At 40.8% G+C, this 16,709-nt stretch overlaps 1 protein-coding gene across 1 annotated transcript in view; it reads right to left on the reverse strand.

Moving 5' to 3' along the window:
- LOC136439217 (neuropeptide FF receptor 2-like) overlaps nt 1-16,479 on the reverse strand; it is a 21,738-nt gene extending 5,259 nt beyond the window's left edge. The window contains exons 1-4 of the mRNA XM_066434494.1: nt 16,282-16,479; nt 2,978-3,313; nt 1,391-1,490; nt 560-729 (exon numbers count right to left, since the gene is read on the reverse strand). Of these exons, the coding sequence (XP_066290591.1) occupies nt 560-729; nt 1,391-1,490; nt 2,978-3,311 (604 nt within the window). The 5' untranslated portion in view covers nt 3,312-3,313; nt 16,282-16,479. The remainder of the gene's footprint in view (nt 1-559; nt 730-1,390; nt 1,491-2,977; nt 3,314-16,281) is intronic.
- Nucleotides 16,480-16,709: the final 230 nt, after the last annotated feature.

Here is a 16,709-nt window from a genome sequence, read left to right on the forward strand (position 1 = left end):
CAAAATGCTAAGAAATATTGCGCATTCAATATTTAGCAACGTGGTGACTAGCAATGACGCTACTTCAGAGTGGATACAAGATGGCGACCAGATAGAAGGGCCATGTAGCACATCATGTTGTGCCATCGCAAACATTACAATAGACCTATTCCGTAGCCGCGCTGACCTCAGTCAAAACGTACAATAAAAGCATAAAAATGCAAACGTTTTAGGGACATACAACCAACGCTTCATCATGGTAAAACCTCGAGGATAGGATTATTGTCAGTTTGCGATGGCAAAACATGTCTTAAAGTTTCGCCATCGAAGGACGCCGCCATCTTGGGATTTGACAGCTTCTGATCGTCATCTTGTTTCCTCTTTGTAGTTTTCAGGCTGCAATGCCGTCATAAATTACGAGTCGGCGTTTTAGTACCACCGAGTTTCTAAATACTAGATGGGTAATCTTTACTGGCAAGTAAAACCTCGAGGGCCCTCGAGTCTAGTGTCATGCTATCATTGGTTGAACTGCTAATTGTGATTGGCATTCAGAAATAGTCTATCATAACATATGACATACCGTCAGGAAAGGTCCAGTACTCGTAGCAGGTCTTGTCGTCCTTGTCGAACTTGGTTGCGAACGAGATGGGCGCCATGATGATGATGGCGGACAACCAGATGACCAGGATAATGCAGAAGGTACACATGCCAGTCAGCTTGCCGTCGTTAGGTGCCGTCACGGCAAGGTATCTGACATGGAAAAAATCAAAACAAGAATACAAAGATCTTACACCTCCGTATTTTTTGTAGTTTATTGTTTTATTCATTGCTTTTCTGCTGATTATGATTATGTGTGTCTAGATCAGCCAAACCAATGTACATAAATAGTGTCTGAAATATTCAAAGCTTTTGTGAAATCCTGTATTAAGCATTTTTCTGCCTCCTTGTAGGACTTTGGACCCGCGGCACCAACTTTTCTGGACCCTGGGTAAACCAGTTTATCCATGCCTTCAAGTCTCCAGTTACACCGTTTCCGCCTCACATCTTGTACCGATCGGTCAGAACCAACGGCGCCGGCTTCTCGGCCAGAAGGTCAACTTGACCATTTCACTCCATCTCGACCTGCACGCTAGCGGTAGCGGTTGAGATATAATGTTACATGTACCTCTATAGGGGTCAAGCTTCAAATAGATTTAGAAAAGAGGCGATATGATATGATATAGTCTGGGTGCCATCCTATTTCTACCGAGGCTTCTGCATTCGCTACCCTAAATGAATGTAGGAGCCCCGGTAGAAATAGGATGGCACCCAGGCTAGATATGATAACCCTGAGACCGTTACAGAGAGTAGTTTAGTGCTGAGTGGAGACTAAGATAGTATAATTATTCAAGTGCGAGGTGAATTTTCTAACCTGTCCACAGCGATGGCCACGAGTGTGAAGACTGAGGCGCCGTACGCGATCCCCTGTACGGTCGGCAGGAGCTTACACATCAGGGCGCCGAACTCCCAGCCTAGGTTGGAGGGAAATGGTAGTTATTAGTTGAGTCCAAATCCTCCCACACCATTAGGTGTACACCATAAGGTGTATAGGGCGGTGCCCATCCCCGCTTCATAGCCCTGGGCCACACTGTGGTGCAATCACTACAGCAGGGGGCTAGTCCACTGGCAGTGGAGTGTATTTAACTTCCATACTGTTTCAGAAGTATGCACCATTTTCATGAAGTCTTTGCTATGACTCAATGGCAATGCGCCTCTTGCCCAGAGGTGTCCTACCTGGGCACGACCTCACTCGGCAATGTGGTAAGTGACCGAAGTGAGACCACTACACCGCAGGGACACCCCAAATGGTAGTTATATTTGGCAAAAAAAAGAAAAAGATAGATAATGTTATATCACACAAATAATTTTAGCTTCGTCTCGCGTTGTCGCGTGACCTTTGAGACTTTTGACTACAAGGTCACGTGACTATACTTCGGCGCTAAAGAAAGATGGCGGATGCCTCCGAACAGGTAGGGTCTCAGCTTTCCCAGTTTGGTCAAAATTTGTTCGTTTCAGTAGTTTAGTTGGCGTAAGGAGACATCTTAGTGGTTTGGTTTCACATGCTCTGAGTGGACTATTCCAGCCTAGAAGTAGGTCAAAGTTGAGGTTTGTTTTCTTCTGTCAGCTGTCCCGAGCGATCAAGCTGGTCAATTATCTGTTTTCTTTGCATGACTCTAAAGTAGACAGCTGTGGCTTTTTGGTGCATACGAATTTTTGGGGCTTGCAATGTCAGTAAGTACTTTTCTGAGCCCTTGTTTCAGTGCATTAATTTAAAAGCATTACTTCCTATTGGCAAGTCTGATTCTAGTATATGCCCTGAAAGCTTCTTACCAGGCAACTTTTTGACGTGCGTAAAAGTCTTTAGTTTCGATATTTCCAAACTTTTAGTGTCTTTCTAAGAATCAGGTAGCTTGATCTCAATCTTATAATTTACATTATTGAGATACCACACTAATCTCATATACATGTGAGATATTGATAAAATTAAGGTCAGGCTTCCTGACCACAATCTTATTATACATGTACATGAGGTTAATGATACAATACTAATCTTACATATATATAGAATTAAGGTCAGTTAGACTGACCTTCATTTTTTAATTCACAGATATGAGATACGTTATCATTTTTTAATGCCACTTATTTGTTGAGAGGGCACATGTTCAATCTCTTTTATAATAGTTAAGCTAAATTACTTTCGCATATATGATGCACGTATTAGCGATTCTAGTAGAACATCTGTAAAAAGTCGACCTTTTCCCACCACGAACTTAAAACCTTCGTAAACATGCTTGTTCTGCCTTCTGCCCCCCTACCCCCTTGTTTTATCGGCGAACTAAAAACCACGAAGAACAAAGTATTTTCGCCGTCCCGTGAAATCAAATCCGGTTATACCCAGGGAATTAAATGCCTTAAACGAAAAAAAAATGGTGATTGAATATTCTTCTCGGACCCTCACCTGTTTGAAAGTTATCGATGAGCGTGATTGGTGTACAGAACACACCAACCAGCAGGTCTGTTACGGCCAGGTTGGCTATGAAGTAGTTGGTGACAGTGCGCATGCTCCTGTTCTTTGCCACCACAATGCAGACGAGTCCGTTCCCGCACAGACAGGCCAGGATGACCAGGCCGTACACCACGATCAGCAGCACCACGATCGGGATAGACTGCTTGTATTTCGGGTTGGTCCCCATGGCTTCGCACTTGCCGATGATGGTAGTGGCGGTGGTGTTACCGGTCATGTTGTAGACGTAGTCATCGAACAGACTCGCAGTTGTAGCGTTCCACGCCATGGCTGGAGGGAGAATAAGAAATTTGATGTGAATAATGTTTTTATAGAGCAAAAGGAGAGAGAGAGAGAGAGAGAGAGAGAGAGAGAGAGAGAGAGAGAGAGAGAGAGAGTGAGAGAGAGAGAGAGAGAGAGAGAGAGAGAGAGAGAGAGAGAGAGAGACAGAGAGAGAGGGACAGCCGATTCTAAAACAATCATGAATAAGCCAAGTTCGTGAATTTTCGTCAATATTCCCTGGCGGTTACACTGCACGAGTAAGGTATGTGGCCTCTACAAACAGAATAGCCACGCCCGGAATCTCACATTCTCAGTTCCGGCTCTAAATCAGACACAAGATAATTGGAATTTTATTTAGCAGTGTTCCCATGGTATTAGCAACAAAGTAAAAAGAACTAAGATTAAAAAAAAGAGATCTGCAGTGATTGCGCCGTTTTCCGACCAGTCAAATTTCGGTGCAATCCAGTGAGAAACCGCTTTATATGTTATGGACCTTTCCACCTCTAGCAAATAATGCATGCGCTACACACCACATTTCCGGTCCAATTTCTGTTCGTAATCTTCCATCTGGCTGAAGAACATATAAGCCCCTATATCACTGTGAGGCTTTCTTGGTTTCTGTAACCATTAAACTGGTGAATTGTTTCCGGTACAAGTGCCGCCTTTGGCTCAGTACCTGTCAGTTCTCACTACTGGTTCAAAGCGGATATGGTCACGGGTTGGCCTGTTGGTATTCTTGGACATTGCAGAAATTAAATCCAACGAAGCGAAACGGCTAAAGCCCCATTCTTTTATAATTGAGATCGCGTGACGACCTCGCTGCTACCTAAATTGAATTTGTGCAAATTTGCGAATGATAATTGTCAGATTTAAACGTGTGACTGAAAAGACAACAAAGCTCACAAAGCTTGAAATAATCTTTTTCTTTAAATCTTCGAGGTTCGGTGAGCGCAAAATTCCATTAAGTCTACAGCCCGCGCTGGTTCTTTCACTTATTAGATCAGACAGGTTTTAATATTAGACGTCAAAACAACTCTGGTTGAGCGATCCTCACATATTACTACAATCTATATTCAGCGAAGATGTCGAGAAACTTATGAAGTGTGTCTGCCAGTGTGATAGGGTCGCTGAATGAAGAGCAGTCGGGCTCATTTGTATTTGACCGACGCTTTTGACGCGATGTTGCTGTAAATAATTGTTTTGCACTATTGAATGCTCACACGATGCTCCTGTCAATATAAAAAATGGCGCAATTGACAGGATATTCCTATCATCATCCTGTCAATAAGACGTTTTGGGGCACTATTGACAGAGTGTTCCATCTGGATAATATCTTGACAACTCTAACCAGGTAGAAAATATGATTTATTTAAGTTCCTGGGTAAGAATCGAGAGATGGAAAGACCAGATCGTCAAGGACACTGGGTCAAACATTCGGGAAGGCAGGCAGGCAGGCAGGCAGGCAGGCAGGCAGGCAGGCAGGCAGGCAGGCAGGCAGGCAGGCAGGCAGGCAGGCAGGCAGGCAGGCAGGCAGGCAGGCAGGCAGGCAGGCAGGCAGGCAGGCAGGCAGGCAGGCAGGCAGGCAGGCAGGCAGGCAGGCAGGCAGGCAGGCAAGGCAGGCAGGCAGGCAGGCAGGCAGGTAGGTAGGCAGGCAGGCAGGCAGGCAGACAAGAACCATTGGCAAGAATGATAACAAAATGATGTTCATGAAGGAAACTCTGGATCAGACCCGAGACCTTCTGATTCTAGACTAATCTAACGACTGAGCCATTGCACCGAATCTTTGATTGGCTGTTACTGATTCAAATGTATTTCTTTGCTTCCTGTAGATAGGGCTTTATGCACATCCTGTCAATCGTCATCCCCTTTGTGTTTTTCAGCAGGATTTGAAATCCCATGCGACATCGAAAAAAAATAATCATCAACATTAATGTTTCAATTAATGGATGTCAGCGGCTGTGTTTCCAGTTTGATGAATGTGTATTAACGCTGATGAAGCAATTTACAGCTGCACAAAAGTTAAGCACTCTCATAACCTGACATTAGGAAACACGCAGTAATCTAAAAGAGGAGACAAGCAAAATAACAAACAGAAAAATTCTAAGCCGTACGAACTTTAAATGCCCCAATTAAAAAAAAAATTTCTTATGAAGAATAAGGAATTTGCCTCCTTCTATGCAGTTTGGCGTGAAGTATGGACATTGTTTTGATATGAATGTCATGGAATTTATGCCTTTTAAAGATAGAAAATATCAAAATATTGATAGTGTTAGGATATCAAATATATATGGTATTTGAATATCAGACGTCCAATATGTATAACAAGTCTCCAAACATCATAGAGTCCATTCCGAGTCACCGCGAGGGTTTTATAATAATATTTGTAATCATTTTGAAAAATTTCTAATAAAAGAATATCTGACTGACAATAGTTCTAAATTTTTCTAAAAGATCAAATACAAAAATATGAATTTATTTGAATTTGATTACATAATTTAGAAATATTTTGAAAGTAACTGCACAAAAACCTCTTTATTTGTAATTATTTTCAAACATCTATGTGATTATTCAACTTTTAGAAATATTTACAAAAAATGATAGAAAATGGTTAACAATGGTAGAATGGTGATTGCCCCCATAAAAGTAGGTGCTAATCCGGCCCTTCTGTCTGCCTTTGTACATCTTTAGACTTCACTGCAGGACACCGCACGGTCCTTTGTGGAAAGCATTCTTCCCTAAACTTAGCAAGGATGTGTGAATTACTTTCTTCCCAGCCCTCTGACCTATTTATAGAGATGTTACAAATAATAGTAGAAAATGGTAAGAAATTGTAAATAATTGTGAATAATGGTAGAATGCTGTTACCATTATTTAGAAACCATTGTAAATATCATATTCTACATCATGAATATTTCTTAAGTTTTAGAAAACGTAAGTAATATTTGTAAAGTTGAAATCACATTCAAAATATTTCAAAAGTATCAAATCTCTTGCACAAATGATAACACTAACTTGAAAGTAGTTCTAAATAATGACAATAACAACCCTCGCGGTGACTTGGAATGGACTCTAAGATAATAAAATAACAGCTAAAATGTCGATTTTCAATACGTTTTTGGGAGCTCAGGAGAGAGAGAACTTAAATGACAAGCAACATGTATGTCGAGCTTCCCACGACGTTGATAGCGTATTCATAACATGGCTGCGAAGTTAATGTAGCATGCGCATGCGCGCTAGAACGTCCATAGCACGCAGCCAGAATGAACGGTTACGATGTTACTCTTGGGCCCCATTTCAACTGGACGGAGACGATTGGACTGATAAGGGGTTGTACTATTTACCTTAATGCACCTTAATGCACCGGAACATACATTAAGAAGGGTGTTCAAATCAGTCGAAACAGAGTATGCTTTGATGAGTGAACATCGCAGCTTTGCTATATGTTTGCATATCATAAGATAATGTGTACATTATCTGTGGCCCTGAGAACAAGAAATCGCTATAAGATACTGCGCGATTTCAGCCCGAATCACTGCGTTTGTTATCATGTACTGACCACAATGGTTGTTTGGTGGGGTCTGAGTAACTAGCGCGTATGACCATTCCAAAATAGGGATGGTTTAAAAACAATTCTCGTTAGCCCTGACTCATAAACCATACTTCATCTAGGTATATTGAGAATCGCATGTTATCATAGTGTTGGGCACTGCGGCGACTGGTTTACATATTGATAAATAACCGGAGCTCCTATTGGACTAGTTTGTTTATAAAGAATCCTACGATCCTATTGGTAGTTATGGGGATGGAATGATTATTTCGAGTTCAAGGTAAACTGATACAAGCTCTCGAAGAGCCCCTGTCAGCGAGAGATGGTGTAACAGGTGCTAGACTACCTCGCCTCCGTGGAATCCCCACTTCATACAGCACACTCAGGCAGTGATCATTACCCTCTACAAAGCCAGGAGAAGCCTCTCTGCTTCTCTCTTGGCGTCACGATGCTCTCGCACTGATGTACCGTGAGTTGATAAGCATAATGAAAGGTCCTCGAGCGCCTTGGAGTCCCCCAGACTATTCTTGGCATTCGCAGAATAATGTTCTCGCGCGTTCAACAGCCATTTAGGAAATGTCAAAGCACTTTTACATTCCATTTTTCTCAGCTCAACTGCAATTCCATGAATATAGATTCCCTTTCTGCAAAGGCAGACTGACTATCCAGACGTTTTTCAGTTGTAGTATGATATCGCTGTTTTTCATGTAATAACCACATGGATAGGTCGTCTCGTCCGTAGGCTATGTCTGATGTTTACATGAACTCAACCACTCTAAATGATTTTGTAGCATTAGAGCATGTCTTTCTGATTTTTTCATCACAATGCTTCTTTTCAATCTGACACGGCGGATTTGCTTTGACAGTATTGTAAGCCGTATGAACTTTTTTTCATTTAGAGTATAATCTTTTTTTCATTAACTGTAGGCATAATTACAGCAGTATTAGTCAGGTTTGATGTTACAGATTGAATATGTCAGCATCGCAAAGCGTACGTGCACTTAATTGTGGATATTTGCAATATCTATCTGAAAATGTTACTGGTTGTGGTTGGTTTGCACTAATACAATAATGCAAATGGTGATATTTAATAGAATAAATGTGTAAAGAGACAAAATTAACCTTTAAGATTTCTTTGTCTGCAGAAAAAGTTTCATGGGGAAGTTTGAAACTGCTCCACCATTATCATTCAAATTTCATAAAACTCGAATAGAGCTCAAAGAACTGTATTACACATGTCAATTAGGCCCCCATTCTACCAGACGGTATGCACACTGCGACATCGCTGCAAATAAAGTTGGGTTTGTGTAACCCTTGATTTCATTCTTGGAATATCATGCAAAATGTAAAAGTTTTACTGAAGAGACAACAAAACACAAACAAAACGTAAAAAGACTCGTTCTTTATTTATTTACGAAATTCGTTGAGTGCCCTGGTCAAGGCGGCAGAGAGAGCGCGGCGATGTCGCCGCCCTAGTTTAACCAACATCATAGGAAAGGAAAAATAATGCTCCTTTTGAGCTCTCACAGATAACTAAATTTTATAGTTGTCGTATGCCAGCGTCCTTCACCGTTTACTAGGTTATAAGCTAGAACTGTTCTTTACCGGAAATGACAACCACGTTTTATTGAGTTATTTGGCATACTGCAGCTAAGCCGACGTTCCGCGGAATTTACGACCAGTCGTCTAATTTGCCTACTGCTTATAATCCCATACGGGCTTGATGTTGTGTTTGGCATCCGTGCGCACATCAATTTCCATCCGTTTCCAAAAGAAAGCAATGTTGCGATCACACTGCAAATTGTACAAAGAAGCTGAAAAAATGAGCAAATATATGCCGTAAATTGCAACTTGCAAGTATCGGAGATCGGATTGTAAAGAGGAATGTATATATTATCAAGAATCGAATAATCGAATCGAAGTCTTGTGGGAAACGTTTCAGCTTGAATCTGCTCCCTAATGTTTCAACTATCAGTAATTAGAATTACGAAAGAATGATAGCATATCAGGAAAAGATGGTAGTTGTGACGGCATGTATGTGCTGGGCCACTGGATAACACATCAATATGAACAATAACTCCAAGTTACTCCAAGTAAAAAGGCATAAAAAAGTGCAAAACACCCTACGGGATATTTCGTAACAGGCTTTAAATGATAGGAAACCAGGCATCACTTCCATTAGGCATTACCACGGATACATTATGGGACAGCCTACAGAGCAAAAGAATTGCCCACAGATTCACTATTGTCTACCTGGTAAGATGGCGCCTCTTGCCACTGCTACGTGCAACCAAACCTGCGTCAATGACGGCAATGTTTCCCACCTTCCTGCCAGAGTATTACGTTTAACGAAGGACTGTATTTTTTTAATTATTTTTTAGCACACTCCCCGGACAGGTACAAATAAACTGCAACAACATATCAAATCTCAATTTTCTAATTCACGACTCAATAAATTCCAGGCCATGGCCATGTACGCTCCTTCACCTAGAGTATTGCTTCCCGCTTGATTGACGCAAGCGAACCAATTCAAGACTACAGGTAATATACCAACAACAACGATTGAAGTAGTTATAAAACTGCTGAACTATATATCACTAGAATACCCATAGAAATGTTTAACAATTTCCTACATTTAGCGGCGTCTTTTTAGTTGGATGAAGTCATTGAACAGGTTGTGATGCTGTATCAATGTGAACGGTTGAGTGTTTTGAATTTGACCTCAATAATGCATTCACTTCTCATATTGTCGCCAAACTGATTCGAAAGATCTTTATAATGCCTAGTGGCACAAATGGCGGCAAGTTTTCTGGCTGGGTTGGTAGCGCGGTATATCTTTACAGGGAGGGGTTGCTTTTTCGTGCTCAAGTCAACTCCGACACAGGACCTGGTGCCCCCATTTTACCTCCCTTCCAAAAGACGTGTGCAGCCCTAACCGAGATGTCCTGACCGTGGATTGAGCCAGGATCTGCTAGTTAGCAACTAATTGGAACCAGGAGCTCAACTGTCAGACTGCTACCAGTTGAGTTACAGGAACATCTCTTGTCTTTAATTTAGAGTATGCGAACAGGAATGACTTACATTACAGTTTCTGGTATACAGTACAAAAGGAAATGTTTCCGAAGACGATAACGCTTTACTATTCCCTGGGTAGTCCTGTGGCCTTCCCATTTTAGAGCCCTGTGAAATCGATCCAGGATGTCGCCAGGAAACGCATTTCCGCAGACCGTATTGTAAGAGCTAAATGACAGGGGTCGGGTAAATCAAATGAAAACCTTCTTACATTGCCTTTATTAGCCAGTCTTTAAAAGCCCTGGGCGCCTAAAGCTCTGGTCCGCCCACTGTCCATTAACAGTGCTTTCTAGCCAGATCTTTTTATTTTTGCACACTAGGAAGGAATTCTCTCATCTCCTTGAGAGACAGATTGAACCCCTTTTACGTACTTTAACCCGTGATGAAGACGAGACTTGGTGGTTTAGAGTTCTGTGGGGAAGATAGAGAGCTATCTTGAGTAGCCATCGACGCGAGCGTGACGCACGGAATGTGCGCCGTTCCCGGAAAGGTATTATCCAGGGAACAGGCGCTTCATTTTAGCTGAATCCAGCCGGGCCTTTCATCTGTAATGGAATGCAATAACTCAGGCTTGTCCTGGTCTTCCCGTCTGGTTCGGCACGGATTGCCGTGGGGGGGGGGGCATTGTGCTATAGCTTACATGTATGAGTAAGATACACAACGCGAATCATTGATTGAATTGATTTGATTGATTCATTTCGCTGTAACAAAGTAACATGCAAATTATTATGGTATACATTACTTCACTCGAAATATGTGTCTAAGGAAATGTTTAGCAGACGATTGAACTTACAGATTCTATGAATGAAATATGACTGACCATAAGGCCAGAGCAAGCAAATTTTGGCTGACATCTTCAGTGTGGGCAAATCTAACGCGAGAGCGCGAAAATAATAAGCATGATCGGTAGAAAAATGCTTATCTTTTCAAAATAGATACCATAAATGTTACAATTGAGACAAAAATTGAAGCCACAAAACATGGTAGCACAGACAGCAAGTCATTCAGTCATTTATTCCCGTATTCAATACGTGGCACTAGTATGGCAGCCTCGTATCGCTTAGTTAGCAACTAGTTGGCAACTATACTCAAGGTTACTATATTAATGTTTGTTTTTCCACCGAGTATGGTATACAGAATAATAGATTCTTCATTTTTGTTTCTTCACATCGTCTTTGAATTTGGAATCGACTTTGTACGTTGGTATTCTACGACATCAATATTCGTTTTCTGAAATAGAAATATTTTATTTGCAATTTACAGGATGTATTTTATCCTTTTGCAGCGACTTTGTAAGATATACAGTATTGCAGAAAACTTTCTTTTTGGAAACGTACGAACATTGATGCGCGCGTGGATGTCATCCATACAAATCAACAATGGACGAATTGCCGTGTGGTTTGGCCAGGGTGTATGCGGTATGTGGGCGGTGCTGAGAAGAGAAGGCGCCGCCGGGCGTCTCATTCTAACGATGAGAGAAATATCCTTGATAATTATATACAAGATAAGTTCCCTAGTTTTCAATATATAAACAGCACTGAGAAATTCCTATTTATTATTAAACTGAACAAACCATGTATTACGAGCTCCATATTTACATACATCTACAATTGCCTTAAGAAGCGAGAAGAAGTCGAACCTGTAAATAGTAGACAAGTATAGATTAGTCCTATTAGACATAGTAAGATATCACATTCTATTACGTTATACTATCACCACTATATGTATTCCTTTGCTTATCACCATGACCTGTACTTAGCTTGCTTAAGCATAAATGTACAATAAAGGTCTTTCATTCATTCTTAATGTGGAGACGTTCTGCTAGATTCCCGGAAACGAATTCGGTGTATGTAGCTGTAAAATCTTAGATCGTGGCAAGGATACTTGGATACGTTATTCACCCCATTAGCTTTCATACAAGTAACCTAGAAGTAATACTAGCAACCTTCAAGAAGATGTAGGAAGGTATAAGCGTGTTTTCTACTAGCTAAGGAACAGAGTTCGTAACAAAACTATCGTTACGACTTTTCTTACAACATCTGCTTGCAGATTACACAAATACGAATAAGGGTAGAAAATTACACTTGACAGTAAAGTATCAAACTGCGCATCCAAACTGGAAAAAAAAGACGGTAGCTATTCTGATTTCACGCTTGGATGACGTGTCAAAGTCAGAGTTTTCATCACGTTAGACGCAATTTTCTGAAAAGAAAACTTTAGGCATTCATGCAGTTTGAATTTAAACAATTTCGTCAGTAACTTTTTTTCCGGTAAAAATGTACAACGCTGTCATAATGGATGTCCTTGACGGATACAGTCACCGGTTGTATACTGGGTGAGTTGAATGAAAACCAGGCAAACGTAGCACTTGCCATGTTTTATCTAAATGACTGGGACATCCCATGAGAGCACCGTAATGTGTTGGATCAACCCAGGGCGCCGAACGGTCCATGCATGAAGTAGCGTTTGGAAAATTCCATCACACCGCTTCATACATATCGTATAGAAGCAGGCAGGTACCACTGTGACAGTAAAGTAGCCTCCACTAGGCCCTCTTACGGGTGTATGCATCGCAGAATTTGGCAGAAAAAGGAATTATTAGCCAGTAGAGTCAGTCCATGGTGAAGATCACATTTCGCCCGTTTAGGGAGCCTTCCAATGAAACCCTGGCAAATATTTTCCCTATAGCCGGCGTGGTTAGTTTAGTAGAGACTTACAGTAAAGTCGCTGACCAAATGTTTCGAACGTTCTGTCATAAACAAATTCGGACAATGAACTCCACTCTGTCATGGAATGATCTAGATATGATGAAGCGTTTCACATTGCTTGAGGACAGCGGATTTCAAGAGACAAGATATGATAAACAGATTCGATTATATCTTGATGTGACAAGTCTCAAACTGCAAAAATAGGAAGATATTGTTTATTACATAAAAATTGCTTTTGTATTTCAGAACAGATTCTCAAACCCATTAATATCCCTACCTGATTGTTACGGTTCTTACAGATGCAAGATTTATTTTGTTGTGCTTGCATAATGCATATCTGTAAACTTACAATATGATGTTGAACATGACAATACCCTGGTGCATCTCAGTTTTACACTGCTAAGGTTTATTTGTTGAATAAATTCTGCCGAAATTAAAAAGAAAGCAAATAACAGAAATGGGATTCCCTACCAAACTTCCTTATTTTTCAGGACCAAAGCCAGGAACACAACACGTTTTCCTAGCTATAGGCTATCATATACTTAAATGTAAACGAAGGTAGACAAGTGTAGTGATATAAATGAGGTGCATTACAACAACTAGCCAGGCTACAAGCCAATTATATACATCTTGCTTTCAACTGCACCGTCTAGTCACGAGTTGGGAAAATCAGCTTGTCGCAGGTGATCAATTGATGGCGGACTTGAAGCCAATTATCCAGCGAACAAACAAATCGAACCAGACAGTTCGACCAGTCGTACCTTATCAGGCGTTTCGTGCGTTCTGTGCGGTACAATAGATATGGCTCTATCGACTGATGGAAATATGTATTCACCACTTGTAGCGCAGGCATGGTCTGGAATATCATACATACACGCGTTCAATATGCAAATCACAAGTTTCTTGTTAACGTGTTAATTAGAAAAAAAGTAGTGTTCACCTACACACATACCTGGAGACAAAATTGCTAAAAGCTTACAAGTGAAAGTCAACGTTCTAAGTATCAATCTATATACACGTACAAAGTTAAACTATAAACTGTGGTTTTTATCTATCTGTTTTCCAAATGTACAAATTGTTGGCCGGAAGTTCCACATATTTGTATGAAAAGCCTGTTGACAAGTTGAAAATAAGTTGAAATTATATTCATCAAAATACTCTAGATATTTAGCGAACCCAACCTTTTTCTTCAAGACTAGAAATGACAGATATCTCAGACCCACATGGATTTTTTGTGTGTGAAAATATCTTGTTTTTTTTTCCATTATTGTGAATTACTGACGGATTCCGTCTTATGCATTTTGACCATATGCGCCTATATACGTGAACAACCATGCATATAGCAGGAAATTGAAGACAGGAAATAAGATCACCTTTCGCAACCTATTCTTGGACCTTTGACCTAACTTCCAGCCAGAGTCTTCCAAACACAAACAGACAAATCAACAGGTACAACAACAAAAAAATACTACTCGTTTCATAGAGATACAAACTATACAGAACTCCAATAATCATAATTTCTGACACGACCGAAAATCTTCAAATTTGATATTATGTGATTGCTAGGCATGGGCATCTTAATTCATTGTCAGCTATTTCTATGGCGGTTCGTCACTGCCACTGGTATGAAATATGTAGTTATCGACCTTGTCAACACCGAATGAGCTATCACTACCGGGTACTATAAATGCAAAATCATCTAAATCACAAGCAACAGTACTGAGTATCAAAGGGTCAATGCAAATGTGACTGGCATTTTTAATCCAAAACAATTCTCAAAAGCTACTGTTTTTCCATGAATAGCTAGCCACATTAGGTTACTATGTCGAAATAAGAAAATGGGCTTCTTAAGACACAGTCTCAAAGACATTATGGTACTGTAAGGTAGCCGAGGAGTAACCTTAACGTCTAAGCCATGGAACTGTCGTTGAAGTTATGATTTTTCCTACTCTAGTATGTTATTTTGAGATATTAAGATCTTTCAAGTAAGGCATGATAAGGAAATGTGGTTCTTAAGACATAACCTTGAGGACATCCAGCTCCTCAGGAAGACGACTGAGGAGGCATCTTAACGCCAGCCAGGTAAATATCTCAGGACTCTATTTCCTACTCCTATGTAATGTAGCTTTAAAATCTTAAGATCTTAGGGTACTTAACATAGATGACCTCGACTCTAGGATCACATTTTGCCTCTGGAAGTCGATGGATGATCTCACCGCAGGATTTTAATCTAAATCGATGAAATTGAACAAGTAGCTCTACGGGAGGCAAGATTAGAAAACCACCCAGTGGAAACTGTACGTGACTGTTTATCAAATGACCGCGGGCTGTTGCTGCATTTCACCTGGGTGTATATGTAGAGTATGATTTATAAACTAATAAAGTGAAATTAGTAATTGGCGTGTATGCATGAGGTGTGGGCTAACATAACTGCCACAATTTTATTGGCGACGAATTGGCGGTGAAGTCGCCTTAGTGCGGATAGCTGGTAACGAAAAGCCCCTGGCGGCTATGCCAAAACGTGTCGGGCATTCTAACTTTGTATGATCTATCGAAAAACGTTTCTCATGCGATAACACTGTAGCTATCTAAGATATACATTCAAGAAGAAAATACATACTATCGCTCTCGAGTTGTTGGTATCTGTGCATGCGATGAAGGATACGCACCATTGCTAATGGAGACAGGGGGAGTTCAGAGACGAATATTCTCAATAATAACCAGACTTTCAATATGCAGGCTTGTATGAAGTAGCGTCCATCATGAAAAATCCAATGCATGGAGCGATAGCTGCGCTGACTAACATGTCAATCCTCAAACGGTTTTAATCATTCAAGCCAAAGTACAAAGCCGGCTTTATTGCCCCGAATATCTGCATTCAAACGCTGTCATAGATCATGCAAACTATTGCTAACATTACTATAGATATGGTAATATTGCAAGGAATGAAGTCTTAATAGTCTAGACTTAATGATACTGACTTGACTCCAAATCTAAGACATTGTTGATGTTTACAATGTTATACTTCATATCAGACTGTGAAATAAAAGCAGCATTTTAATCGCAGCCTTTAGTCTACCAGCATACACCTCTAAGACGTACTAGTCACTCCAATGTAAAAACTACTGTCGACATTGGAATTTGCATTGATACCTGAAGAGGTTTATGTTGGTAGCCCATACATAGCTATATAGAAAGAGAAAGCTACTGCCGACATCGTAATTTGCATTGATACATCTAAGATGTTTATGCTGGTAGTCCATACATAGCTATATAGAGAGAAAACTACTGCCGACATTGCAATTCGACTTGATACGTGTAAATGGTTTATGTTGGTAGTCCATACATAGATATATCGAAATAGAAAGCTACTACCGACATTGCTATTTGCATTGATACGTGTAAGAGGTTTATCCTGGTAGGCTGTACATAGCTATGGACAGAAACGTACCGCCGTCATTGCAATTTGCATTGCTGGTAGACCGTACATAGCTATATATAGAGAAAATTACTGCCGACATTTAATTTGCATTGATACAAACCATACAAAGCTATGGGAAGAGAGAACTACTGCCGACATTGAAATTTGTATTGATTCTTAGAAGGTGTTTATGCTGGTATGCCGTGCATAGCTATGGACAGAGACGTACCTTTCCTGTTCGGTCTCTGACGGGACCGCTGTCTCCTCGAGCCGCAGGCCCGAACCTCTCAGCCCGCCTGCGCTGCCTCCTCCTCCTTCTCTCAGACTCCTCTGATCAGGGACTCAGACAACAGCTGGAATGTCACGACTCACTCTCCCTCGTCTTCCCAGAAGCATTAAGACTGGCGCAGATGGGCGAGACCATTCGGTTATACATCCAGGGGGTGAAGGGAGGGCCAACATTTCGAAACAAAAATCGTATATAACAACGCTGTTCACAAGCAGAAAAAACAATGTGAAAAAAGCGACCTCCACTACTCCTTTGAAAAATGTATTTCTAAATTTCATTTCACGCTGATATGAAATATGATTGTATACATTGATAGTAATAGAGGGTAGCCGTGATGCCTAAGCCTGAGATGGCGCTGATTCTTCCTC

Source organism: Branchiostoma lanceolatum, chromosome 1 (assembly GCF_035083965.1).
Source record: "Branchiostoma lanceolatum isolate klBraLanc5 chromosome 1, klBraLanc5.hap2, whole genome shotgun sequence".
In the NCBI taxonomy this organism is placed as follows: Eukaryota; Metazoa; Chordata; class Leptocardii; order Amphioxiformes; family Branchiostomatidae; genus Branchiostoma; species Branchiostoma lanceolatum.